Source organism: Chlorocebus sabaeus, chromosome 11 (genome assembly GCF_047675955.1).
Source record: "Chlorocebus sabaeus isolate Y175 chromosome 11, mChlSab1.0.hap1, whole genome shotgun sequence".
Taxonomy (NCBI): domain Eukaryota; kingdom Metazoa; phylum Chordata; class Mammalia; order Primates; family Cercopithecidae; genus Chlorocebus; species Chlorocebus sabaeus.
The window spans coordinates 13,798,691-13,824,631 of NC_132914.1; the positions used below are offsets into that span (position 1 = coordinate 13,798,691).

A 25,941-nucleotide genomic window follows, 5' to 3' on the forward strand; every position below is an offset into this window, starting at 1 on the left:
TTCTCCTTGCTATTTTTGGATAATTTTCTAAGGGGCAATAGAGAAATTCTGCTTTTACACCACCGTATTTCATTGAAAAGATGGAATCTGCATTTTGAAGGTTTCAGTGTGATAGATGACCTCAAGTTCTTTGATGTTCTTTCCATTGAGAGGTGGGGTCTACCTCCACTTCCCCTTGAATCTGGACTAGCCTCAGTCACTCACTCATATAACTAATAGAAGGTGGCAGAAATGACGTAGCATGACTTTTGAGTTAAGTCAGAGAGTCCGTGCAGCTACTGCATTGTTTGCCGGTACACTTGCCCTTGGAGCCCTGAGCCATCATGTAAGAAGGCTGCCATGCTAGAAAGCCTAAGCCACAGGGAGAGGCCACATGGAAAAGCTTGGTTGATAATCCCAGTTAAGCCCAGCATTCGAGTAATCCTAGCCCAGGTACCAGACATGTCAGTGAAGAAGACTTCATCCGTAGACATTTGAGACATCCCCAACTGCTTAAACCTTTCCAGTGGCATCCCCCAGACATTGTGAAACAGAAACATGCCATCCTCACTGCGCTCTGTTGGAATTCTTGACCCATGGAATCCTTAGGTGTAATAAAATGGCTACTTTATGGCATTCATGTGAAGGAGGATTATTACACAGGAACAGACAATCAGAATGTCTGGTGAATCTTTTGCACAATAAAATTTGCAAACTATTGTCTGAGATAATTTTCACTGTACCCAAGAAAGTTGATGTCATGGTTGTATGGTGTTTTAACCTAGCTAAAGTCAAACAATTCTCAGAATTTCCTTCCTTGTGAGGTTCCAGGTTGGAGCTAGCCACAAAAGAAATTTGTGCAAGATTTTAAGGGTGGAAATGAAGAAGCAGTCACTTTTAATGCTCTGAAGGACAGTGTAGGGCATCAATTGCCATTGCAACCCAGACACATTATCACTGATCTGCTGATTTACCTTGTTGGCATGGATCTGCAGCTCCTTCAGCTAATTTTTTTTTGAGTATAATTCCCATTTTATTTTTCTCCAGAGAATAGTCTGTCTTCAGCCTTTAAGAACTCAGCTCCGGCCGGGCGCGGTGGCTCAAGCCTGTAATCCCAGCACTTTGGGAGGCCGAGACGGGCGGATCACGAGGTCAGGAGATCGAGACCATCCTGGCGAACACGGTGAAACCCCGTCTCTACTAAAAATACAAAAAATTAGCCGGGCGAGGTGGCGGGTGCCTGTAGTCCCAGCTACTCGGGAGGCTGAGGCAGGAGAATGGCGTAAACCCGGGAGGCGGAGGCGTAAACCCGGGAGGCGGAGGCGTAAACCCGGGAGGCGGAGCTTGCAGTGAGCTGAGATCCGGCCACTGCCCTCCAGCCTGGGAGACAGCGAGACTCCGTCTCAAAAAAAAAAAAAAAAAAAAAAAAAAGAACTCAGCTCCTTACGCGGGTTTTGGTGGGGGTCGTGTGGCAGCATCCGCAGGTCTAAATCTGGGTGGGGGTGTTCGGTCCTTATGGGCTTCACGAGGTCAATTCCTGACTAATTTGTTGTGAACTGGATAACTCACACAGTAATGCAGCTTCACATACAGCTTGGGAAGCACACAGGCATCGAAGATGTTCATTTCAGGAACGTCCCTGACTGTTGCAGCCTCCACTGTGTTTCAAATGACGAATTTCTTAATGGCCTTGTCTTTGGGCATGCATTGAGCACAGTTCGTGCAGCAAATAAGGTGCAAGTGGCCGCGGCCCATTTTGGCACCACCATTGTTCCTTCTTTTCTTTGTCGTCTTGGAGGTACGGACTGGAGACTCCTTCAGCTCTTGATGGACCTCTTGAAGTTCTGGGTCAGGCGAAAGTGCTGCTCCATGGTGAAATATGCCAAAGAGTAGGATAGTTAACAGAGCCCTGGGGCAAAACAGTAAAGGAGTATTGCTGCTCATTTCACATTAAAAGCAAAACCCTGAAAAACATTTGGCCCTCTTTCTTGCTGAGGATTGAAAAGAATGCCCTTGCCAACTCCATAATGTAGACCAAGCGGTACAGGGCTGTGTTGTCTATTTCAGTTAAGGTGCCATATTGCAATGTATCTGGGTTGCAGTGACAATGGGATGGCAGCTGTGTATGGGACTACAACGTTGTTCAGTTTTTATAGGTTTAAATGAGTAGTCCAGCAGGCAGTTAATTTTTTTCTTTTTATTTCTTTCAGGGCCAGAAAAGCAAATTAAATTGGAAAGTGATGGAGACCACTATCCCTGCTTCCTTTCCTTTGTTAAAGGTGGCACTAATTTCTGTAATTCTTTTCAAGATGTGGCTTTCCTTCCGATATACCATCATGGCTGGAAGAGAAGACATAGGTGAACTTAGAGGCTTCCACTTGGTCATTTTTACCGTAATAAATCTAATACAACAGGTCAAGAAAGAAATCTGAGGGCTTTTCCAGTTTTTAATTATAACCATCCCAGTTATGCACTCAGGGGCCTGACCATCACTGGTAGGTTTATGTAGCCCATGTACCCACTGTGAAATAGACTTGGACAGGGACTCCATAAATCTCCTGGCTTTCATAAGCTCCTACTCTAACCTGGGGACTATGCTGGAATTTCAGACCCCCTGGCAGAAGTGTCAGCTAAGACCGTATGTCTAATGGCTCTCAAAAAATCTGGGTGTTTCCCTTTTGCCTAGTATATCTGGAAAAAGGCTGCAGGTCCCTTTGGGGAGGGAATGGGGGCATGCTTACTGTATGTATTTGCAGTGGCATTGCAGGATTCCTTATCAAGGAGGTTAGACTTCCTCTTCAATCAGTAGGCTTTGGTTCTGAGAACTGGCCTAAGATCTGAAATATAGAATTGCAATTACCCATTTGGTGACTGACATCAGCCTTTTGCTCACTAGCTTTCAATTTTTGTGTGGTTATATAAACCAAGTAGTAGTCTAATTGGTTGCCCTACTGTATTGCTCTTATTGGCCACTGCCACAGATACTAGTAGGCCAAGAAACCTTGACTGTCACTCTAGCTTTGGTCTGTATCACAGTAATTATCTTCCTCCTGACTTTTAAGATTAGATGCCACCATCTGGTCTCTGCTATTCTTGAATCTTATCATCCCCATTGATAATAGCCCAATTCCATTGCAAAATCTCTTGCTCTCAAATGTACTAAGACATAAGATATACAGATGTACTAAGGGACAGTTATGGCTGACCTCAAAAGATGCTGGCGCTTCACTACCACTGTTATTACTTCCTGTACTGGTTATTACTTTGGCCTTCTTGGGGGGACCTAGTCAGGTGTTAGGTTCTCTGATTCACATCGCAAAGGATTTTAATATGTATACCTTTCTGAACCTGTTGACACCTTTCTCAACACTCTGTTGAGGTAGTTCCAGCATCTCTATCTCATGAGAGATCGACACTGTAACCAAGCCTCAAGGAGTCATCCCAACAGCATTTTAGGACTGACTACAAGTGTCCTTATCAGGACATTAATTTCCAAGTCATGAGTCATGAAAGAGTGCTCCCATATCATTATCTGCTCCCTTAGCTCACCTTATATTCTGCCCTCCCCAGTCTAACATCCTTAAGCTCCATTCCCATAAGCACTCCAATTAATATATGTTAACCAGGTCTTTAAACTTGTTCTGTGTGTACATAATATGCTTCAGGAGGAGGAATCTTCACTTGAGTTGTGCTGCGCCTTGTTTCTGTCACTGGTTTCGAGGTAGTTAGGGAAGATAGAGTTAGATCTTGAGAAGGACAAGCACCATTTTGTGATGCACCTGCTTCACACGAGCCCTCTGCACGGTCTCCTGTTGAATGGCAGCTGTTCTCTTTTAACAAGGGGGAGGAACCTTAATCCTTCAGGTTGGTGAAAAAAACCTCAGTAGGTCTCTTCTGTCAAGGTCAAAGATCTGGTATGATAATCGTGAGAATCAGAGACTAAGATGAGGATATTTGGTTCAAGGTGGTCAAGTTCATGCAACCAAATATCCTCATCTTAGTTTCTGATTCTCATGATTATCATACCGGATCTTTGACCTTGACAGAAGAGATCTATTGAGGCTATCATTCAGTATTCTTGGAGCTCTGCTAGCCTGGCAATTCAATTCTGGGCTTGCTTTTGAATAGCATCTGCCCTGTGGCTACAAAAGATAAGAACCTCTTCAAACACTATCATGGAAGCTTTCTCACTTTCACGGTGTGTCTTGAGTTGTCAGCTTAACCTGCGCCCATCTATGGTTTTTTCCCCTTTTTCCTCAAGACCTCTAAAGCCGTGAACAAAAGTCAACCAAATTCATAGTTTTTATAATTAAGTCTTTCCTGCTTATCCTACTTGGTGCTTTTTAAGGCTGACCAGTAAGTGACTCAGTCTCAGCATCTCAATCTGAGGGTCTGCTTTCTAGAGCTACTTCTTTATTTAACTGTTTTTAAATTGACAAATAAAAGTTGCATATATTTAAGACATGCCACATAATTTTTGAAATATGTATATATTGTGGAACAGCTGAATTAACATATGTTTTATCTCACATACTTACTTTTTGTGGCAAGAACGCATAAAATCTACTCCTGGCAATTTTCAAGTACATCACACATTGTTATAACTATAACCATGTTTCACAATCACCATCTAACGTCGTTATATTCTATGACAGATCTCTTAAACTTATTCCTCCTATGAAACTGAAATTTTATATCTTTTGACTGATATCCTCCTTAATGACCTCCCTACCCCTCACCATTCTACTCTCTGCTTCAATGAGTTTGATTTTTTTAGATTTCACATCTAAGTGAGTTCATGTGGTACTTCTCTTTCTGGATCTGGCTTATTTCATTTAACAAAATGTCATTCAGATTCATCCATGTTATTGAAAAGGACAGGATTTCCTTGTTTTGTTTTCAAGACAGACTAGTATTCCATTATGCAGAGCCACTTCTAGTACCGACTGTTTAGCCTAGGTTTCTTCAAAGTGCTGAGCCTGAGACAAGGCTTGTGCGATGGTCATTATTTTGGAAAATAATCCTTCAAAGAAGAATAAGGGAAAAATGAAGCAGGAAAAGAGGGAAAGATAACTTAAGAGCACCTTACTGAGTAGATGGCACTGTGGAGAACTGGAGATTAATCCTTGTTAGGGACCCTCTGGGAAGTCATGTGCAGCACATTTAAGAATCATCTACTTGAAGGGGAAGAAGGGAATATTTATCATTGACTCCTGTACATTGCTGGCTGAGGATTGTCCCGTGGGATATAACTCTCACATTTCCATTTTTGGAAAAAAGTATTTGGTTCTTTTTTATCTTTTAAAGATGATCAATGAGACTTTTAAAAAAGTATCATTATGAACTTATGGATTTTAACATATTTAAGTCTCTCTGTTGTAATCATTATTCTTATTGATAATGTCCCATCTTTGGCTATTGTGAGTGCCTTCAAATTGGTTCCTGTGACCTTTTAACCTGAATCCAGCAGACTTTAGTAGCTTCCTTGTTTTCTAGCATGACAAGGTCTTCTAGGCTCATTCCTGCTCCAGACACGCAATCATCCATTTTCCCAAGGAGCCCTTCAGAGATCACGATCTGGCACTAGAGGTCCTCATTGCTATTGGGTTGGTCAATGTATAAAGGCCTGTTTCCTGGACAGAGCTAGAAATATGTTTTTGTTTATGGAAAAGAGAAATACCTCATGAGTTAGTACTCATATTTCCAATTCAAATAATACAGTTTTTCTTTACCTACCTTCTTTGATTTTATATTTGCACTTCTTTACTCTTTCTAATTAACATAATTACTTATTTGCTTGTTAAAAGAAAAACTTTAGACACAATTGAGCAAAGAGGGATTCACAAATCGGGGAGCGTTCCCATCTCCCAGAGCCAGAATAGGTTTGGAGCAACTGTGGAGCTGTCACGTGGTTGGATAATATTTATGGACAGAAAAAGGAAAGTGGTGGACAGAAAACAGAAGTGAAGTACAGAAACAATTGGGTTGGTTACAGCTCAGTGTTTGCCGTGTTTGAACATGGTTTCAACAGTTGGTGACCTGTGATAGGTTACAGTCTGTTTACATATCCAATTAGGTTACAGTTCACTTTAAGTCAAATTTAAAATATGTAAGGAGGCAGCTTTAATTTAACACAGTTTAACCTGTTCTATTTGTATATATAATTGTTTCAAACATCATTACAAAATTACTTATTTTCTATACCCTATCATATACGTGTGTATGATAGTTTGATACTCACCATATCAATATTGTTATTAACAATATGAGCCCTGAATACAATTTAAGATTTCTTTGCAATTCTATTTTTCCCCTTAGAATATATCCCACTAGGAGGGTACAGTCAAATTAATATGTTTTGAAGTTATTGAATTAATTGGATATCACATTCTCTATATGTTAATAGTTAAACTATCAACTTAGTATTTGTTCTCAATTTTTAGGAATTGATATTTTCTCACCTTTATTTAATTTTATTTTTAAATTATGTAAACCATTTATGTGGTTTGTAAGTCAAAAGCTCTAAAACAAAGTATATTCAGAGAAGTTTTAACTTCTAACCCTATTCCCTCTAACTTGTTTTTTCCTTCCATTTTTCATTAAAGTTTAATTTATTCTTCCAGTTTTTTGTTTGTTTTTGTAGAGACAGGGTCTTGCTCTGTCACCCAGGATAGAGTGCAGTGGCATAATCACAGCTCCCTGTAACCTTGAACCCCTGGGCTCAAGCAATCCTCCCACCTTGTCTTCCCAAAGTGTTGGGATTACAGGTATGAGTCACTGTGCCTAGCCCCTTATTCTTCCATTAAAAAAAAATCTATATATATGTATACATAGATATATTGGCATTCCTTCTTTTCTTAGATAAAAGGTAAGCTACTATACACCTTAATCTGCACCTTGCTTTTTTTCACTTAATCGTACTTCATGCAATTCACTTCATAATGATGCTTAGAGATTGTATTCCTTTCTAGAGCTTCACAATTCTCCTTTTTGTGAACTTATTGAGATATAAATTGAAGACAGTGCAAGCAGATTTGGAAAGCAACTGAATCCTTAACTAGAAGGATAGATTTATCACTTGTTGCAATGTGGAAGACTACCAAAGGAACAAATTTTTGGAGAAATATCAGAAATTAAGTGGACATATTTTGCTTAAGATGTCTATTAGACATGTAAGAAGAACTACAAATAGACAGTTCTGGATACCCTAGTCTAGAATTCAAGGGTGAGGTCCAGGCTAGACATATAATTTGGAAGTTAATAGCTGGGGAGTTTGGTGAAAGAATGAAGAGTAAATGCTCTAGGCTGGTCATTTCTCCCCTGATTTTATTAACTCCTAAGTGTAGGAGATTTGGGTTGCCTGTTTTTAGCCCCTGGACTCCTGTTTCACTGATTTCCATGGTGAACAGGTAGGCAATCACTGTCTGTAAGCAGAGCAGGAAAGGCGCAAGAGGAAAATGCAATCTTGTTCTCGCTAACCTATGTCCCCTGCCAGTCTTCTCTCCTGGACTATTGTCAACCCTTCTTCCCCCACCCTCTTCAGGTGCAGAACTTCCATCTCCCAGGGTTTCTTACTGTTGATGTAATCAGTTCCTGGAATCTATGCTTCCTTCTGAGCTTCTGCTTGTTTGATTCTGGGGAAGGAAGCCGGTAACCCATGCCAGTTTTCCATCTTTGCAGGAACTCGAAATTCTATTAGATTTTAAAAATTAAACAGGGGAAAGAATTTTTTTAAAGAGAAACAAGATGAGGAAACTGATTTATCATCTCTTTCAAATATCCTGTGGAACTATTCCAAGGAGATTGATTCTGATTAGACTCAGCCTGGGGAAAACAGGGATTCAACAAAGCTGGAAATTACGTACTGGCTGAGAAAATAAAGAACTGACTGCTTGCCAGGAAATAAAAAGTATTCTATGTGAAGACATGCTTTAACTCTAAAACCTTTCTGAAATTTTACCTTGGGTATACATGTATAGTATATCCTTAAAAGCTACATTTCCCCAGCCTATGGTAAACAAGGGGAAAGATACCAAGTTCATCACAGATTATTTCTCTTCAATCTTGTATGATTCACTACTGTTACGTAGAGAAAATGTTTTAATATTATAAAGTCAAGCATAAAAACTTACAATCAAAATTAAACACGATGAACATTAAAACAAATAGGAGAGGTAGTTTATAAAGTTAAACTAAATGACATAACTGGAAGTTGATAAAACTTAAATAGATCTTAGAAAAGTTTTCTGATGGAAATTAATATCTATATTTTTATATAGTTTCTCTTGACTATGTCCTTAGTATACTCTGTTTTTTGTTTCTATTTTTGTGCTGGTGGCTTTTAAACAATTTTTACAAGAAATATGTTTATTATCTACCAATACAGATGAAAAAGGAGTCAAAAGTGAAAGTTCCCCTATGATAGCAGAACCTTCCCTTCATGGATGCAAGGCAACATGCCTCCCAGAGATAACTGCCCTTGACAGTTTAGTATTTATCTTTCCAGACTTTAGAAACACAAATTAACATTTTTACATATACACACATATATTGAATACATACATATTTAGATATATGTAGAAAGATAATTACATCTCTATGTATCTGAAACTTACGATGTGTATGTTTCTATATTATTAGTACATTTAGATTTATGTCTTTATTTGAAATAGCTAAAATTGATTTTGCACATATATTTATAAATTATATTTTATTTCACTGAAAAATACACACAAAAAGAGAAAATTAAAATGAATCTGCCTGGGGTCCCAGCTACCCTGGAGGTGGAGGTGGGAGGCTTGGACCTGGGAGGTGGAGGTTGCAGTGAGCCAAGATTGTACCACTGCACTCCAGCTTGGGTGACAGAGCAACACCCTGTCTCAAAAATAAAATAAAATAAAATAAAATAATACAATAAAAATAAAATAGAATAAAATGAACTATATCTTTTTATTCCTTTTTTTTTTTTTTTTTTTTTGAGACGGAGTCTCGTTCTCTCGCCCAGGCTGGAGTGCAGTGGCCAGATCTCAGCTCACTGCAAGCTCCGCCTCCCGGGTTTATGCCATTCTCCTGCCTCAGCCTTCTGAGTAGCTGGGACTACAGGCGCCCGCCACCTCGCCCGGCTAGTTTTTTGTATTTTTTAGTAGAGACGGAGTTTCACCATGTCAGCCAGGATGGTCTCGATCTCCTGACCTCGTGATCCGCCCGCCTCGGCCTCCCAAAGTGCTGGGATTACAGGCTTGAGCCACCGCGCCCGGCCCTTTATTCCTTTTTAAAATAAAACATTATAAAAATAATCTGAAAAAGTAGTATCTGGTCATTGGTCCCAGTTGTATCTCTTCTTTTCTATGTTGCCAGTTTGTATTTTGCACATTCACTAAAAGGGAGAAGAAATTCACAGATCTGTAAGGCTAAGGTGTAAAAAGGAATACATTTGTAATGGAAGCAAATAAACTCTTGAATTCCTGGTCTTTAAGACTGGGGAGTGGAGGAAAATATATTCAACAATTTATCAAATGAGAGAACAGAGATGGAGGATTAAATTAAGGTTAAAAAGAGAATTTGAAAGCAATTCTATGGGACAGGCAGAAAAACTTCATGCAAAAACCCTTTCTTTAAAATGTTTACTGTTATTTAAGTTTGGCTTTGTAATGAAGAAAATAGCTTCATTCTTAGAAATGAGAACAAACTTCAGGTTTTTCAGGCCAACCAATGTAGAAAAACAAGAAGTGAGTTCTGTGATGAGACAGGTTGAAGTAGCCTCCAGTACATTCACTTCTCTAAAAATAGCCATTTTTTTCATGACAAAATAGCTACAGAAGAATAATGAAAATTGCCATTCTTGGTCTTTAAGCCTGTACTAGTGGAAATGGAAATTTTCTCAGCTTTTAGAGTCCCTATCTAAGGTCTTTAAAGACCTAAAGTCCATGCAGTGAGAGAGAAAACACTTGTGAGAGGCAGGAGGAATTAACTCCATAAAGAAATACCTCTCAAAAGAATGTAAGGCTTGATTGCAGAAGTGAGTATTAGCCTCAAAGGAAAACCTTTTGCAGTAAAATGATAAAACTTCAAGTACTTAAGGCAAAGGGAAGGGGAAATTTCTTTTTTTGTTTTGAGACAGAGTCTTGCTCAGGCTGGAGTTGCTCAGGCTGGAGTGCAGGGGTGTGATCATAGCTCACTGCAGCCTCAACCTCCCAGCCCATGCAATTCTCCCACCTCAGCCTCCTGAGTAGCTATGATCACAGACACGTGTCACCATGCCTGGCTAATTTTTTTTCTTTTGTAGAGATGGGGTCTTGCCATGCTGTCCAGGCTGTATTTTTGATAAAAAGAAGGAAATAGCCTCAAGCAAAATTTCCAAAGAACCCTGCATCAATATTTCAGGCATTTTCAGGGTTGATGTATGGAGCAGGGGTTCAGCATTGCTCTCTCTGTCTTCAGAAGACAGCATCAGTTCTCCCGGGAGGCAGTCACAGGTGCAGTCTCCAAGCCCTACAACAGCGGCTGTCTGCCGCGTGCCCTGAGTTCTGGGGAGCTGAGACTGTCCCCGCAGAGATAACATGACTGAGGATTAAAGAAGCAATTGCTACTCACTGGGGATTAGATTTGCAGACCTCTGAGATCCCTTCCAACATTGAGATCAAATGTTATTAAAAGAAACAACCACACACACCCACAAATCCCCTTCAGCAGCGCTGAAATTGGACCTGGGTAGGGGTGAGGTGGGGTGGCTATGTGGGGTGGGGAGATGGTAGGGTTGGGGGAAGACCTGGGGAAGTGTTTCTAGCAGAGCCTCATCAGTAGAAACAGTTTGGTTTCAAATGTATAGCTAAATTCCCCAGCATGTGGTTGGGGCAGGTTCCCCTAGGAGAGAAACAGGGAATAGCAGGGGTATGCTTCCTCAGTTGGCATTGCAGCCACTGGAGGGGACTTAGATTTCAAGGAGGACACCCCATAGCGTGGCATTCTCTGAGGCATAAGGCTCAGAATTAGAGTCCCTTTTGTGTGAGGGCTGTACTGCTCTTCACTCTAAAATTGTCCTTCTGGATTTACTGAGAAGGCATGAAATTAAAGTTGGTAGGTGAATAATATCTCTGGCAAATACATGGTGTTTAGGAGTAAAGAAGTTTTTTTGTTTCTTATTCCATCTTAAACTAAATGTTTGCCAAATTTTCTCCTGCATTTCTTCACTTAAATTAAAAGTGAAGAATATGTAGTTTTTTGAGTACCAGAAATTACGAGAGATGATAGATCACCAATGAGATGAATATTTTAAAATCTGAGTAATGATGTAACGGAAGATAGATTGAAAGTTAAATTGTTATTCTACTTGGAAAGAATTATGTAATACAAAACTAAAGGGCAATACAATTCTTCAGTGTCTAATATTTTAGCCTGAGTTTCAAGGTGAAAGAGAAAAGATGTATACAGATTTTCTCAATAAGAAAACTCAATTATAAGCTTTTACGGCTGAGAAAAAAGTGTGTAGTCTTAAAGAACAAGTTTGGGTTATGTGAAAGTTCTCTATGAGAAATCTATTTGTCTCAGAACCTCTATTAGTGAAGGAGAAAGTAGCTTTATGTAAATAAAATCTCTGGAATAAGACAACAGTTTCATGACTTTCAGGCCAAGGCATAAAAAGAAATACAGAAATAAATATTTTTTCACTGAAATAAGTAGCTTTATGCACAATCTCCTGAATAAAAGAATAAAATCTTAGATTTTTGCAGCGGAGGGTGGTGGGGGGTAGGATGAAAATAAAGTATTTGTGATGGTAATGAGAAAATAGCTTCATGTGAATCTCTCTAAGAATCCTACTTAAAAATCTTCAAGCTATTGACAAGGCAAAACAAGCAAACAGCCACAAAAACCAGACAAGTCTTTAACTTCAGGGTAAAAGAAAGAATGAAAATGAAATGTCTAATTTCATGGAAAGGTAACTCCATGCAATATCATCTCTCTAAGAAATTCTCCTGGATTTCATTTTCAGGCTCTTCCAAAATTAGGACAAGAGCCCTTTCTTACCTAGGCTGTACCTTGGTTTTTTTGATCTTGAGATAGAAATTTCAGACATAGAGGCACAGAGGCCATTAGAGAATTTTATCACCTTTATCCTCAACATACAGTACCAGGTATGACCCTCGTGGCTCCTGTCCTCTGCCTGAAGAGGCCTCTTTGAAGTTTCCAGTGGTCCTTGGCCCACGTGTGGTGTGGCTTTGTTCGTCAGGACGTGGATGAAAGACAGGTTGCCGACCCCTTGCAATTAAGTGTCTGCAGGCACAACCTAGTGACTATTTCAAGAAGGATTGCTTTTCGCTTCAAATATATTACTTTGTTCAAAGCAGATCCTGTGGGCTTACAGAGATATCGCATCTTATCCTCTACTTCATTTGGTTCACCGAAGGACAAGTGTATGCCTGTCCTCTTAGAAACATGAAAAAATACAAAGTATAATTTCTCAGCAAAGAGGGACTCTTCATGGTAAAGTTGTGGAAAAAAAACACAAAAAGTCGACGTTTTCCTCTTTGTGTCAAGATGTGCAGCCTGGCTTTTGGGAAGAGGTTTATAAATCTTGCAGTGCCTTGTTTAAGAACAATAATTAGAAATGGTTTGTTAATCCCATCTGCTTCCCAAGAGGAGAAAGAGTCACTACAGGGATGGATTAGGGCCTCTCTCCAATCCTACACAGGGACATCTGCAAAGACTCTCGTAGTAAATGTTAAAAGCTTGGCTAGAGAAGAAAGTCGCCTTAGAGAGAATCTCTCGAAGATAGAGCAAGAAGTAAATAAGATAATACTACTGGGCAAATATACTATATAAGAGAACAAAAATTCACGTCTACTAAGTAGAGATAAACCTAAGGAATATTTATGACTACTGAAGGTTCAGGGGACTCAGTAAATTAATACCCATCTTCTCTGCATAGCTCTGAACTGGGAATAGACTGAAGAGATGGGCAGCTGGAGATAAAATATCAGGTTCACTATTGAGAGAAAGCTATGCTGAATGACATGGCTTAGATCTGTTGCAAAAGGGGCTTGCAAATTCTTTCTTTGAATTGGAGAAGTGTACTCAGGCTAGCACAGCTGGACAACTGAAGGCCCTTAAACCACAGCAGAGTAGAACAAAGTGTGTGCTCTCTGAAGGCAGGCACATTACCCTTTAGTCTTTTCTTCCTTGATCTCTCTGTGGCATTTAAAATAGTTGACTATGCTTTTCCCACAAACACTTTTTTCGGGGACACCAAATTCTCCTGGTTATCCTCTGATCGTACTGGCTATGCCTGCTGCTTTCCCTGGCTGGTTCCTCCTCTTCTCCCTGAACTGTGGATGTTGAAATGCTGCAGCATTCACTCTCCCCTCCCCTCCTACCTCACACATGCTTTTTGTGATCTTATTTAGTTTCCTGACTTTAAATATAAGTTATGTGCATTAGCTACCAAATTTACTTCAAATCTACCAAATGACTACCAAGTTTATATCTCCACCTAAGGACTTCTCCCTGAACTCCCGAGATTCATACATGCAACTGCCTAGTCAACATTTCCACTTGCATATCTAATTGGATGTTGAATTTGACACATTCAAAGCCAACCCCTGATGTTTCCTTCCCATCCTACTCCTCTCTCAGTCTTCCCCTTCTCTAGTCTTCTGGTTGCTAGGTCAAAAGACTCACCACTGTCCCTGACTCCTTTTTCTCTCATGCCATACATTCAATTCTTCAACAAATCCTGTGGGCTCTACCTTCAAATTAACTTAAGAATCCTCCCACTTCTCCCCACCCTCAAAGATACTACCCTAGTCCAAACCACCATCAGTTCTGGCTTGGGTCATTGTAATAGTCAAAAGTGATTTATCACTCCCACTACTCCCACAGTCTGTTCTCAAATCAGCAAAGTGATCTCAACAAACACTTTTAAAATCTAAGTCAAATAAACACTTCTGTGCCCCAAAACTTTCCAAGTCTCCCTATTTAATCCAGACTAAAAGCCGAAGTCTTTACTTTTTCTCACCAAGTCTACAGAATCTGTTCCTACTCTGGCCGTATCTGACCTCATCTAATCTCTAATCTCTCCCTAGAACCATCCTTTCCTGGTCGGGCACGGTGGCTCCCACCTGTAATCCCAGCACTTTGGGAGGCTGAGGCGGGTGGATCACCTGAGGCCAGAAGTTTGAGACCAGCCAGGCCAACGTGGTGAAACCCCACCTCTACTGAAAATACAAAAATACAAAAATTAGCCAGGTGAGGTGGCAAGCACCTGTAATCTCAGTTACTCGGAAGGCTGAGGCAGGAGAATCGCTTGAACCTGGTAGTTGGAGGTTGCAGTGAGCGGAGATAGCGCCACCACACTCTAGCATGGGGAAAAGAGTGAGACCCTGTCTCAGAAAAAAAAAAAAAAAAAAAAAAAAAAAAAACCATCCTTTCCAGCAACCGTTTTGCTGGTCTTCAAACAGGTCAGGTATGCTTCTGCCTCCAAGTTCTTGTTATTCATGATGCCTCTATTAGATCTTTCTTCCCATGTCACCCTCTTACTGAAGCCTTCCCTAACCATCCTATTTAAAATTGGACATCTGCCCACCACTCCCTGCAACTTCCACATTGCATCTCCCTTTCTCTATTCTATTTTTCTGTAATACTTACCACCATCTGACACAGCATATATTTTACTTAACTATTTCTCTTCTCCCCTGCTTGACCCCATAGCTCCCACAAACATACATGATGTGGACAAGGACTTTTGTCTGTTTTGTCTGGTCTGACATCCCCAGCATCTAGAATAGGGCCTTTCAGTAATGACTGCTCAAATATGTGTTGAATAAATAATTTTATTTTTTATATTATATTATTTAATTTATTTTTTTTGAGATGGAGTGTCACTCACTCTGTTGCCCAGGTTGGAGAGCAGTGGTGCTCATTACGACCTCTGCCTCCTGGGTTCGACTGATTCTTCTGCTTCAGCCTCCCGAATAGCTGCGATTACAGGTGCATGCCACCATGCCTGACTAATTTTTGCATTTTTAGTAGGGATGGGGTTTCACCACGTTGGCCAGGCTGGTCTCAAACTCCTGGCTCAAGTGATCTGCCTGCCATGGCCTCCCAAAGTGCTGGGATTACAGGCGTGAGCCACCGCACTCAGCCTGAATAAGTAATTTTGAAAATGAATCAATGAATGAATCTCAAGGGGAAGCAGCTATGCTAGGCAAGACCTGCTTCCTTCCTTTGAACACTAGTCAGGAGACTCACAAGATACTCTAGTGAAAACTCTTCCCCATGGGAATCTGAGGGTTGGGGAATAAGTGTTCCTCTAAAAAATGATGGGGGAAAATTTATCACAATATATCTCTTCAAATCAGACCAGGGTTGTTCTTTAAGATTGCAGAAGTGGAAAAAAGATTAGCTTCATGCAAAATCTCTCAGGAGAAGAATAAAACTAGGGTTTTAAAAATTGAGTCAGAGAAAGAAAGAAAATGATTTGTGTTAGGAAATACCTTCCAGCAAAATCTAAACAATCCTCCTTTGGTCATTAAGGCTGGGGTAAGAGAACAAAAATTAATCATTTGATTAAAGAATAAAATTCCCAGATCTTGAAGACTGAAATATAAAAGGAGAACATTTATGGTAAGAAAGAAGAAAAAGAAGTGAGTGAGATTTTATGAACTGGACAAGTAAAAAGTAGCTTTTCATACAGAAGTCCTTGAAAACTTTTCCAGAGCCTTTAGTTCCTTAAAGATAAACTCTTAGAAGGAATAAAACATAAAAGAAGAAATAACAATATCTGCAGTGGCAAAGGTACAGTAGATTTATTTGTCTCACAACTCTCTCTCGTTTGTGGTTACATGCACACTTTTAGCATGCTATTGTGAGTATTCCTCTCAAAACCTCAACTGGGCCAGGCATGGTGGCTCACACTTGTAGTCCCAGCTACTTGGGAGGCTGAGGCAGGAGAATTGCTTGAGCCAAGAAGGTCGAGGTTGCAGTGAGCTGTGATCGTGCCACTGCACTCCAGCCTGCGCGATAGAGTGAGATTTCATCCCCTCCCCCCCAAAAAAGTAATTATTCTTAGGTAATTCACAAAATTACATTAAACAATGTGCTTCAAATAAAGAAAGCTGAAAGTGTTAACTGTGTAGGAGTGAGACTATAGATAGTATTTAGCATGATTGTGTGTTAGGAGAATTTATTTTTATATTTATTTATTTATTTATTATTTTTTGAGATAGAGTCTTGCTCTGTGGCCCAGGCTAGAGTGCAGTGGCACGATCTCAGCTCACTGCAACCTTCACCTCCCATGCTCAATCAATTCTCCTATGTCAGCCTCCCAAGTAGCTGGGACTGCAGGCACCAGCCATCATGCCTAGTTAATTTTTGTATTTTTAGTAGAGACAGGGTTTCACCATGTTGACCAGGCTGGTCTCCAACTCCTGACCTCAAATGATCCACCTGCCTTGGCCTCCCAAAGTGCTGGGATTATAGGCATGAGCCATCGTGCTTGGCCTATTTATTTATTATTTATTTTGAGATGGGTTCTTGCTCTGTTGCCCAGGCTGGAGTGCGGTGGTGCAATCAGGACTCACTGCAGCCTTGACCTCCTGGGCTCAATCAATTCTCTTGCCTCAGCCTGGGGCTATAGGTGTGCACTACCATGCCCAACTAAGTTTTAAATTTTTTGTAGAGATGGAAATCTCCCTATGTTTTCCAGGCTGGTCTTGAACTTCTGGCCTCAAGTGATCCTCCCATCTCAGCCTCTCAAAGTGTGAGCCACCACAGCTGACTGCTAATTTATTTTTATATAGTATAGCTCAACTGATAGCTGTTTACCTTCCTTCATGATAGCTCAATTTAGAGGGAATTTTTTTCCATATATTATGTATTGGGCTCTCACCTAACGCAATGGTTCTAGATAGCCCTGGCATCTCTCAGGGGAGAAGAGATCCAGGAAGCCTCAGTGTCTATATGATTTGGTCCAGTCCCCAGGTGAGAGCTGACAGAGGCTGCAGGAAGACCAGCTGCTGAGGGGGCACGAATGTGTCAGGCTGGGTATGGGTGACTGTCTCATTTGCAGTCAGGGTTGCAGGAGAAGAAACAGGAGCTCTGTTAGTCTTAATAGTTTGTGTAATAAGAGAAAAATAAACAGGATCCGTATTTTCTTTCTTGTCAGAACAGGAAAGCAGGTGAAAAGTGAGAATTTGTGCACACGTTGTGTCTGGGAGACAGGGCATGGGTATCTGAATCCACCACCAGGACCTTTTGCTTATAACTATCTGGTCTTCCTGTCTCCATTCGTGTTATCCTCCAGTTTATTCCCTGTATAGCAGCCAGTTGGATCACATCAACTTTTCTAATTAAAGTCCTTCAGTGTCAAGGCACCTGCGTGATCAGGTTCCTGTCTGCCTCTTGCTTCTCACATCAGCTCTTCGGAACTATCCTTAGGCACACTGGTTTCCTCCATAGAACCAAGCTTCTTTCTTTTCCTTCCTTCCTTCCTTCCTTCCTTCCTTCCTTCCTTCCTCCCTCCCTCCCTCCCTCTCTCCCTGCCTCCCTCTCTCCCTCCCTCCCTCTCTCCCTCTCTCTTTCTCTCTTTCTCTTTTTCTTTCATGGAGTCTTGGTCGCCCAGGCTGGAGTGCAGGGGTGGAGTCTTGGCTCACTGCAACCTCTGCCTCCCAGGTTCAAGCAATTCTTGTGCCTTAGCCTCCCTAGGAGCTGGGATTACAGGCATGTGCCATCACGCCTGGCTAATTTTTTGTATTTTTAGTGGGACTAGGGTTTCACCATGTTGGCCAGGCTGGTCTCAAACTCCCGACCTCAGGTGATCTACCCGCTTCCGCCTTCCAAAGTGCTGAGATTACAGGCGTGAGCCACCGTGCCCAGCTGAACCAAGCTTTTTTCTGACTCTACCTTTACATGTCCTGTTCTTCAGACTTACGTGAACAACTTCTATCCATTCTTCAGGCCTCAGCTTAAGTATAGTTTCTCAGAGAGCCATTTATTTCCTCCCTCCCCAAACTAATCTATGATGTCCCCATGATTCTTTCTCACAGTACTAGCTTCTTTTCCTTCATTGTGCTTGCTGCACTTTGTAATGATATATGTATTTATTGCTTGCTTAATGTCTGTCTCTCCCCTAGATTGCAAGGCCTTTGAAGGAGTTTACAGGATTTGTTTACTATTTTATATCCAGCTCCTTGAAAGCATGGGCTAGGAACCGCCTCATGAGCGTAACTTGATACTAAGTGTCAACTTTTCCTATTTTGTGTTACCATTTTTTTTTTTCTTTTTTGAGACACAGTTTTACTCTTTTTGCCCAGGCTGGAGTGCAATGGCACGATCTTGGCTCACTGCAACCTCCTCCTCCTGGGTTCAAGTGATTCTCCTGCCTCAGCCTCCCGAGTATTTGGGATTACAGGCATGTGCCACCATGCCCAGATAATTTTGTATTTTTAGTAGAGACGGGGTTTCACCATGTTGGCCAGGCTGGTCTCAAACTCCTGACTTCAGGTGATCCACCCGCCTCAGCCTCCCAAAGTGCTGGGATTACAGGTGTGAGCCACCACACCCGGCCTTATAATTCTTTACAGATGTGCAGAGATGAAATGGCCAGAGGTACTTATCAGAAATGCTGAGTCCACCTAACAGGAGGGATGGGGAGAAGTGACAGCCACGAGGCATATGTGGCGCATGTGCACACTGCTGAGATTCACACACAGAGGGACTGCGTTTCCCCATCATGCAGCCTGGGTGCTTGGACTATGACACTGGTATGGAGAAGAGTGGTGAAAGAACATGAGAATATTTGCATTACACAAAGCAGGGAGTATGCGCGTAGGAAAAAAGTTTTATTAATTATAAAATCCAGCTGGGTACAGTGGCTAACGCTTGTAATCCTAGCACTTTGGGAGGCTGAGGCAGGCAGATCACTTGAGCTCACAAGTTCAAGACCACCCTGGGCAACATGGCAAAACCCCCATCTCTACAAAAAATACAAAAATTAGCCGGGTGTGGTGGTGCACACCTATAGTCCCAGCACTCGGGAGGCTGAACTGGGAAGGATTGCCTGAGCCTGGGAAGCAGAGCTTGCAGTGAGCTGAGATCATGCCACCGCACTCCAGCCTAGGCAATAGAGCCAGAACTTGTTTCAGAAAATAAATAAATAAATAAATAAATAAAACAAATAAAATAAAGTCCTCCCCCTCTTTTTTTTTCTAAATTGATTTCATTCTTTTCTCATAATGTGATGGGTATTTACTCCTGCATTCACATTTATCCAATACACATCTGGGACCATATGCTATGCATTGTGTAGGGCTAAAAAGATACAAAATTTCACTTCTAATCTTTAAGAACTCAACATTTAGTATGGGAGTTTTAATATGATAGACATATATTCAAATTTAATATTAGATATTCAAATTAAATATGGTATATATATTCATATTACAACACACAGCTGCCTATAATAAATAAGATGTGCAGAAAAATGAAGTGTTCTAGAACTTCAGTTACCTAGCCAGTGGTACCCTGATTTACTGACTTTTAGAGGATTACTTAGGACTTAACCAGTGAGCTAGACATGCAGAACTGAGAAGACTCAACAGGGATGTAATCTAAATATGAAAAACACAGCACTGCATAGGTCCTGACTAACCAGAACATGTCTAACTAATCAGCTAGCACTCCCAACCAATGAGAACAAATGTTGGCCAAATGTCAGTTACATTCAACACTGACATCTGTCATGAATCAAGTACTGTCATAAAGGAGTTCACAGTTTGGTTACAATGCTATAAGTGAGGCAGGGGTTACAAGTAGTTTTCCATTTTTGAGCCGAATCCAATTGATAGGTAGTGGCTCCCTGGATAGCAGAGTGAGGGATTCTGAAGCTATGTCTGGGCTCACTGTCAGAATGTGGTGATTGACATGTGCCCTGGAAGAAGAAAAGACAAACTGGGCTGGGTGCGGTGGCTCACGCCTGTAATCCCAGCACTTCGGGAGGCTGAGGTGGGCAGATCACGAGGTCAGGAGATCGAGACCATCCTGGCTAACATGGTGAAACCTTGTCTCTACTAAAAATACAAACAATTAGCCGGGTGTGGTGGTGGGCACCTGTAGTCCCAGCTACTCGGGAGGCTGAGGCAAGAGAATGGTGTGAACCTGGGAGGAGGAGCTTGCAGTGAGCCGAGATTGCGCCACTGCATTCCAGCCCGGGTAACAGAGCGAGACTCTGTCTCAAAAAAAAAAAAAAAACAAAAAAGACAAATTGGAGCATACATGCCATCTATCTGACGTCACTGCTTGTAATTAAAAGACAGAAAAACCTGCATTCAAAAAATCCTTCTTCAAGTCCTTGGGAATTGTGTAACTTTGGGCAAATGGCTTTATCCATCTGAGTTTACCTTTTCTCACTGATAGAAGACCTGCCTCCTAGGATTGCTGTCGGAATTCAACAAGATATTATTAGAGGGGCAATGTGGAGAACAGTGTGTGAGAATTCCACTGTATGGAATGACAACTTCCATGGAAATGTTCTGCCCATAGGATGGAGGTGAGACTCCAGCCTCATGTTGAAGCTAACGGCTGCAGAGGGAAGGAAATAAGGGAGGAGGAGAAAGCCTGAGAGTGGAACTGACCCAAGAGGTCTTAGTGGTGGGGAAGAGGAAGTGATGGGGCCAAGAGCAGAGACTGGGAGAAGAGATGCATCTAACAGAGATTTTTTTGGGGGGCGGGGGTGGGGGGAATGCTACCTGCCTTGATCCATCTCCCTGGTCCCTTGAATCTTCAGGAAAACCCCTCAAGTCACAATATGCTTGGCCCATTGCATTTTTTTGTTTGGAAGTCAGTGAAGGGGCTGATCACGACTGGCAAGGGTCCAAAACACTGTCTTCTCTTACAGGTGATGAGTGCTCGGTGAATGGGGGCTGTTACCATCCACACTGCTACTACAGGTCCTTCGGTCGACATGAACACGCTTAGAATAAGGGATGGAAGGACGAAGAGCTCATTTGGCCTGGGTGTGTCTGTCCTTAATTACACTGTTCTCAAACATATGTTCCAGCCAGAGGCTTCTTAAGAAGAAGGCTTTGTTTAAATGTCAGGGCCCACAAAGCATTTTATAGTCCAGACTCTAGAAAGTTTTATAGGCTGGAAGTCTGTGTGATCTGAGTGAGATGAGCCCTTGTGTTTTATCAAAGGACATTCTGGGAACATAAACCTGTTTGTCTTCATGACAAGCCATGTAACTCCTGGGTAGAGTTCAGTTCTCTGTGAAGAGAAGTGAATATGCCACTGGTGCACATGCTTTTCAAATTTCCTGATCCCCACACAAGACTGATTTCACAGGCTCCTTGACATCTGCGTTTAACCCCCAAATGTCCTCTGCTGGGCACCTCTTTTGCTTTTCTCAATCTCACTGCCCTCATTGCTATTTGCTATGACATTTTCTTTTTGCTTTTTGGATCTCATACTCATTACTGTTTCCTGACCCTTTTTGGCACCCGTGTAGCTGAGGGTACTACCCTCCGCTTCAGATAAGTCAGTGGAGTTCAGATTTGTCCATCCTCTGCTGATAGATGTAGGAATGGCTTCCAGAAATCTCTCTGCAGAGGGAGTGAGGAGCCTCCTGGGAGAGCTTCAGCTTAGACACATAAGTCGTGACGAGAAACTCAGCTCAGGAACAAAGCCTTAGTCCCTAGAGCAGAAAGGCAATCCTAAGGAGAGCAGCGCCTGAACCCTTTCCTACCATCAAGAACTCAAGAACTCAGGTCTGTAATTTACAAAGGCATGGGGATGACCAGTGTCACAGAGATTGGCTAGGTGCTCCCCAAACTCGCCTCCTTTCCTTCCTGGGCTCATACCTTCCCAGCACACATATTCTGTGTCTGAGGTCTAGCCTAATAAATGTGGGCAGAAGTCACGTACACCAGCTCCAGGCCTGGCCCATAAAACTTCTTGCATGATCTGGGATGCAAATAATCCAGTGGAGACCTTTGAGGCCCTAAGGATAAAGCAGCTGGAGACAGAAGGCCCTGGGTCCCTGAATGGCTGGGAGGAACAGAGCCCCAGCACAGTCCACTTGCACCCCCACCTTGACTGTGACATAGGCAGAAATAAACTTTTACACTCTAAAATCACTGAAATCTTGAGGTTGTTCGTTACAGCAATTATCTTGCTCTGGTTGACTCGCTAAGTAACCAGAGCTCTGTCTAATGAAAATACTGCATTCAACCTGAAGGAGCAGCAGCATAGCATTGGCAATTTCCTAATAAAGTGTAACATAAAAAGGAGAGAGAGGCAGTCTTCCGTAGTTACTTTGCTCCTCACAGCTTTGACATTTCAGGAGCACTAAAATATGAGGTGGCATTCAGTGGGAGATGCAGGAAGAGGCAGCAGTTTTTGAGAGGAGGCGGTTTTTGAGGGGCCTGGCAGCGCAGTGGAACCAAGGAGGAAGGGAGGCGGCTGCTGGTAGATACAGTGGCATTGGTTCCAAGAGGAGGTGGTGAAACCTAGTGGGGGTAGTCAGGACCAGCAGAAGTGGCCACACTGTCCAGGGAAAGGCAAGCATTATATGGCCAGATTTGATCATAAACCCATGCAGGACACTTAGAGATTTCGAGCAGTACTTGGAGTATTAAGAAGGTAATAACCAGCAATATGGGTTCCCTCTTTGAGTTATGGGAACTTGAGAAGTTTGGGGAAGAACTCTCTCACTGTAGATCAATGTAGGAAAAAGAGAAGGTGATTTTTCTGGCTTCAGTTGTGATTTTTCAGAAAAGTAATTTCTTCAAAGAGGCACAGCCGCCAGGCAGGTTAGGCTGTTCATAGACATCCCACCCCTGCCACTCTTGTACTTGTCAGGGAGGCAAGCCAAGTTCAGAAGGCAGAGAGGGCCCGGGTGTTTGCATTTTCCGCAGTGACCTCAGTGGGTGTTTGGGCAACAAAGGTATTCACATTCCACTCGGTAGCTAGAGAGGAACTCACAGGTATTCTCTATGTAAAAGGTAAGGATCCTGATTCATTTGGCAGCTGCTTTGAGTTTTTTTCTTTAATTGAAAAAAAGTACATTAAATTTGGGAAATACTATTCTAAGCTGCAGTTCCTATGTTCAAATGGAAAAAAGTTGTGGAGGGATGAAAGAGATTTCCCGAGGGACAAGGAAGACAAAGTGGGGGAAAGCTCAGGGAGCCAAGGAAGGAGGGATTCCAGGGCATCGGCCTCCCCGCAAAAGTCATTCGGGCAAAGCTGGGGTGATTATGGAGCGTGGAGATGCCTTAAAGGTCAAGCATTGAAATCTGAGGAGCTGGAGATGCTGCATCTATTGGATGTGTGTACACTAACACATGTTTATATGTACACATGTAAGTGTGTGCATCACATGAGCACTTTGGGTAACTACACAGTTTGAAGCAAAGTTTTTTTTTTTCTTTTTTTTGAGACAGGGGTCTCATACTGTTGCCCAGGGTGGAGTGCAGTGGTTCAGTCACGGTTCATTGCAGCTTCCAACTCCTCAACTCCAGTAATCCTCCCGCCTCAGCCTATCAAAGTTCTGGGACTGCAGGCACAAGCCACTGTCCCTGGTCCTGAGAAAAAGTTTTAAAATAAAACTTTGCATTTTACATCTTTATTTTATTTATACCACAGAAGAAAGTACTCTCCTGGAATATACCTTTTTACTAAGAAAAGGAGACAGATTTTTCTTCTTTCTTCCTATCCTGTGTGACCTGGCTATGCCTTTCCACCCAAACTTTCTCCTAGAAACTCAAGTTCTTGTTCTGCAACTAAAATGAACATTTTTCTACATCCCTGTCACATTCACAGGTTACTTTTCTTAGTCTTCATATTTCAGGAATGTGTTCCATTTAGTTAAACTGATATCAGGCAATCTACTACTGGCTCATGGTGACTTGTAGTGTTGCTCCTCTTAGATGACCTACATAGATGTAAAATATGTTTTTTAATCATGCCTCTAGAGATGTGGCAAGCTGTAGAAATTTTGGGTATTGTAGAATGCTGAAAGAATTAATAAATAAATACATTACTAAACCATTAAATTACTATGAAATGTATTATTTGTTATTAAGTTACAAATTCTAAATTGTTAAAACATTAAGAAATTATTGATAAAAAGAGTGAACACTTAGAAAACACTAAGTACCAGGCACTGTTGTAAGTACTTTCCACGTATACATTTAATTCTCAGGAGAACTCGATAAACTAGAAACTGTTTTGTCCCCATTTTGCAGATGAGAAAATTGAGGTGGGGAGAAATTAAGCAACTAATCCTCTGCCTGGCATCTAGGAAATGAGGGAGTCGGGATTTGATCTCCGGAGGCCTGGCTCCTGGCTCCAGAGTCTGTGCTCTATCAGAGACAATGACATTTTTTTTTCCCGTGGGAAGAAAGGAGGTGAGACTGATTGCTGGAGACTCTCAGATTACTCCCACAGGATAGTCCTGTCTGCAGTTTCTCACGGGAATTACGCAGCCTGCAAATGAGATTATCTTGGAGCTTTTGTTGTGACCCTCAGAAGTTACATTACCTTTCTATTTCTCAGCTTTCTCTTAAATAAAACAAGGAGAGTGGGACTAGATGGCCTCTAGGATCTGTTCCAGTTCTAAGATAACATAGTATTAGCATCCCTGCACTAAAATGCCGATCTCTTGCTTGTGGGAAATAAGCAAGTCAGTTCTTCCTTCTACACCACTGTGCCTGGTCCTGAGGCAAGCCAAGTTCAGAAGGCAGAGAGGGCCCGGGTGTTTGCATTTTCCGCAGTGACCTCAGTGGGTGTTTGGGCAACAAAGGTATTCACATTCCACTCGGTAGCTAGAGAGGAACTCACAGGTATTCTCTATGTAAAAGGTAAGGATCCTGATTCATTTGGCAGCTGCTTTGAGTTTTTTTCTTTAATTGAAAAAAAAGTACATTAAATTTGGGAAATACTATTCTAAGCTGCAGTTCCTATATTCAAATGGAAAAAAGTTGTGGAGGGATGAAAGAGATTTCCAGAGGGACAAGGAAGACAAAGTGGGGGAAAGCTCAGGGAGCCAAGGAAGGAGGGATTCCAGGGCATCGGCCTCCCAGCAAAAGTCATTCGGGCAAAGCTGGGGTGATTATGGGGAGTGTGGAGATGCCTTAAAGGTCAAGCATTGAAATCTGAGGAGCTGGAGATGCTGCATCTATTGGATGTGTGTACACAGTCAGTTGCTCCTTCTACACACTTCAACTAGAAGCTGCAGCGTAGGATGCTGAGTACACACCTGTAAAGAACTGGGAGCAAGAAATGAGGGTTCCAGCTAACAGGAAACTTCAACCTCTACCTAAGAAGCATAATAGAAACACTCTTACTAGGTGCCTACTGTGTGCTGTGTATTTTAAACAGGTCATATCATTTAATTCTCACTGCAAGCCTGTGAAGTATGTAGTATGTCTTTAATTTAAAAAAAGCAGCTGCAGCTCAGATGCCCCAAGGGACTTGCCCAAGATGGCCCAGCTAGCAAGTGATGCAAGCAGGATTCAAATCCAGTCTGCCTGATTTCAAAGCCCACGTACATTGCACAATCCACACCTCCTTAAATATCTCGTTCGAATCATTTTCACTGCAAGCTTACGGGGTATTTTCTCCCCATTTCACTGACGAGGCAAGTGAGACTCAGAATAGTGAGGTGACCTGCACAGGTAGGGTGGGAGAAAAGCCTGCGGAGCTTGTACTCGGGCTTGGCTTCCCTCGGCTCTGTCTCCAGCAACCCGGTCTCACCTTTCCCGGTGCCAGCCCCGCGCACCGCCCGCCCGGAACTACGCTTCCCGGCAGAACCCGGGCGTGCGCACGCGCACCGGGGCCTCCGCCATGGCGACCGTGCTGTCCAGGGCGCTCAAGCTCCCGGGTAAGGAGTCGCAGCCTTGCGACCACCCTGTCTCCGCCAGTGTTGGAATAAGGGGAGGCGAGGCTCTGGGGTGAGGCCGGTCGGGCCTTGGC

At 42.1% G+C, this 25,941-nt stretch overlaps 1 protein-coding gene and 1 pseudogene across 1 annotated transcript in view; one reads left to right on the forward strand and one right to left on the reverse strand.

Annotated features, from left to right (window-relative positions):
• Positions 1-1,395: 1,395 nt before the first annotated feature.
• LOC119621281 (small ribosomal subunit protein eS26 pseudogene) lies at positions 1,396-25,814 on the reverse strand (annotated as a pseudogene).
• Positions 25,706-25,941, forward strand: part of FAM234B (family with sequence similarity 234 member B) — a 35,988-nt gene continuing 35,752 nt past the window's right edge. Inside the window, exon 1 of the mRNA XM_007967719.3 lies at positions 25,706-25,849. Coding sequence (XP_007965910.3) covers positions 25,813-25,849 — 37 coding nt within the window. The 5' untranslated portion in view covers positions 25,706-25,812. The remainder of the gene's footprint in view (positions 25,850-25,941) is intronic.